General features: G+C 53.1%; 1 protein-coding gene across 2 annotated transcripts in view; it reads right to left on the bottom strand.

Moving 5' to 3' along the window:
• The window catches only part of adam9a (ADAM metallopeptidase domain 9a), a 14,416-nt gene extending 13,054 nt beyond the window's left edge, over positions 1-1,362 (bottom strand). For both annotated transcript variants that reach the window (XM_005749151.2, XM_005749152.2), the window contains exons 1-2: positions 1,229-1,362; positions 810-888 (exon numbers count right to left, since the gene is read on the bottom strand). In XM_005749151.2, coding sequence (XP_005749208.2) covers positions 810-888; positions 1,229-1,347 — 198 coding nt within the window. In that variant the 5' untranslated portion in view covers positions 1,348-1,362. The remainder of the gene's footprint in view (positions 1-809; positions 889-1,228) is intronic.
• Between the last annotated feature and the right edge of the window lie 1,299 nt (positions 1,363-2,661).

The raw sequence follows: 2,661 nt of genomic DNA, 5'->3' as shown, positions 1-2,661 counted from the left end.
GAGAGACTTTGAGGAACACCAGCTCATCATTTTCTCACTTCCTCTTGTTTGTCCTCATGGAGTAGCGGTGGTCAAGCCGTGGCCCGTGGGTCTGAACCCATCCTGTCTGCACTGACTCACAGGACGGGGATCTCAGGCTCCACCTATCAGCACGTCACCTGATCTGATCGACCTGATGACACATAGGTCTCCATCCTTCAACGAAGACGCCTGTGGCACATGAGGCTCAAACTTTACCCAGAATGCACTTTGTGAAGTTCCCTGCAGTGAACGATTAGACACGGATAGTCAGCGGTGTCTTAGTTTCGTATCTCAGCGGTCTGCTGCTCTCGCTCTGTCTCCTCCCCTCTGTGGGCGCAGCGAGCAGCGAGCGCTCCACCCGCCCATCACGCTCTGCCTGAACAAGCTGACTCAAGTTTAAATACAGGAAACAGGAGTCAGCGTGTTTCTGTACACTGACAGGAAGTGACAGCTAGTCACAGGATCGAACCCTGACCCTCGCCATGGTAACCATCTCCAAACAAAGACTGCCACCGTCCATTTATCATTCAAACATCAGACAACCCGGGTCAGCTGACAGGAAGCTCAACTCCCAGCATGCACCTCTCTCTGGGAAAACCTTGCTTTAATGAAGTCTGCAGAGAAACAGAGCGCGTGCGCTTTGTTCTCAGTGGCATCGACGCCGCAATGACCATAAAGGAAGGAAAAGGGCGGGGCGTTTGTAAAGCAGGTGAGTCTGAGCGATGCGACTGGCTGACAGGACCGGTGAGGCTCATATACAACAGACAGACAGGTAGGCGGGGCGTTACCTGGACAGGTGGCGTGGATGTGACCAGGGATCCGTTGGGACTGTAGGAGAACACGGTGAAGTCTGCAGGCAGCAGCAGCCTGAAACAGGACAGTCATGTGACCAACTTCACTTTAACCCCGAACCCCCGACTGCAGGTGTGAGTCTGACACGTCACACCTGCACAGGAAACACCTTCACCTGCCTCACTCCCGCTGCAGCTCAGTCAGGTATTAAAAACAGAAACAGTGATGTTTTTATTAACAGTAAAATCTCTCAGCTGTGAAGCTGTTTGGTTCACGTCGTGTTTTCATCAGCTGGCGTTTCCATAAAAAGTTAGAATCACACACCAGGACATCCTGGATCGCCTGTCACAGACTTTGAAATGTGATTTTGTGACCATGAAGTAAAAACATGTCACCGCCCCTCATCAGGACTTACTCGTTTCTCTCCATATGGACGACACGATCGCTTCCATCCACGCTGATGATGTAGGACACCTGCACACACAAAAAGGTAACTTTGAAGTGTGACAGCTTGTAGAATAAAACATTGAGCATGTGTGAGTGACTGCAGGTGGAGAGCAGCCAATCAGAAAGCAGAACACCAAGAGGTCTCATTCCCTGCCGTCCTGTCGCCACGTTGGATTCACAGCCACGGAGCTCAGAGAGCGACGCGTCCTTCAAAGCTGGTTTGGTACATGAGCGCTGGGATTAGCGCTTCGATCCGCACGAGGAGCATGTTAGCTAACGGCGCTAACTAACAGCACAAACACGCTGACACTAGCGTCCAATATGTGGCAGACATACAGTCGCTCCCAGTAGCGGTTAACTTTGTACCCGTGATGTTTGCGGGCTCCACTTCCTGCTCCGTGTTGTGGGTTATTTCGGATCGAGGGATGAAAACGGAGCTCCTCCAGGTTTCATTTTCACCTCGTTTTAGCACAAACGGCTAAAACAGCCTGTGTTAAAGACGCACTCCATCTGCTGTGAACAAAGACTTCGTCGACTCGAGTCGCCCTGCTGACACAACTAACTCTGCCAGCTCGAGCACGGGCTGCCAAACATCTGCACTGACAGCACGCCATCGCCTCCATCACGCATCCCACTGCTCGCCGAGCAGGTCACCTGAGCCTCTGACTCACCTGGCTCTGTGTGTGTGTGTGTGTGTGTGTGTGTGACAGCAGAACTATAATTAGCGCACACAGACAGCTGGTGTGGACAGGAAGTCAGCGGTGGTCTCCATCGTCCAGCTGCCAGCAGCAGCTCATCCGTCCTCTAACACAGCAGGGGTCAGAGGTCGGGTAAATCTGTAAACATACCTTGGCATCGTCATGGAAACGGTTCAAGCTCAAACTCATTAAGCAGAGCTGCTGCTGGTTCTGGCTCGGTCAGCGTTCCCGTGGCGCCTCGCAGAGTCAGCCGACCTTGTTTTTGTAACGTTTGTGGAGCCAGGTATCTGATGACATCACCAGGTGTATGTACCTGTGCAGGCAGCGGGTATCCGTTCTCAGCTCCTCTGTGGGCCACGAACCCCGAGGCAGCCATCGGCGCCGAGAGCAGTGAGGTCATCACTGTGGCGCCCTGTTTTTGTCCGACGTGGCTCCACAGGTGAGCTCTTCCCCCGTCAGCTGTTTCCACAGGAAGTGGGCGAAGCTGACGAGTTTCAAAGAAAGTTCACGTTCAACAGTTTCACACAGTAAAACGTGGAAAAACGTGGTGATGCGAGCACGCTCGCATCACACGATCCCGGGAATGATCAGCTGTTTGTGACACAGCTGGAGGATAATCGGCGCCGAGCACAGCGACGCGTCAGCCACGAGTCTCTGCGAGCAGCGACACACACACAGACACACACACACAGACACACACACA

The sequence above is a fragment of the Pundamilia nyererei genome, unplaced genomic scaffold, assembly GCF_000239375.1.
Source record: "Pundamilia nyererei isolate P.nyererei 1_Seehausen unplaced genomic scaffold, PunNye1.0 scaffold00238, whole genome shotgun sequence".
Classification (NCBI taxonomy): domain Eukaryota; kingdom Metazoa; phylum Chordata; class Actinopteri; order Cichliformes; family Cichlidae; genus Pundamilia; species Pundamilia nyererei.
The sequence above is the reverse complement of the archived record's forward strand: the minus strand, read 5'-3'. Positions and strand labels throughout refer to the sequence as shown.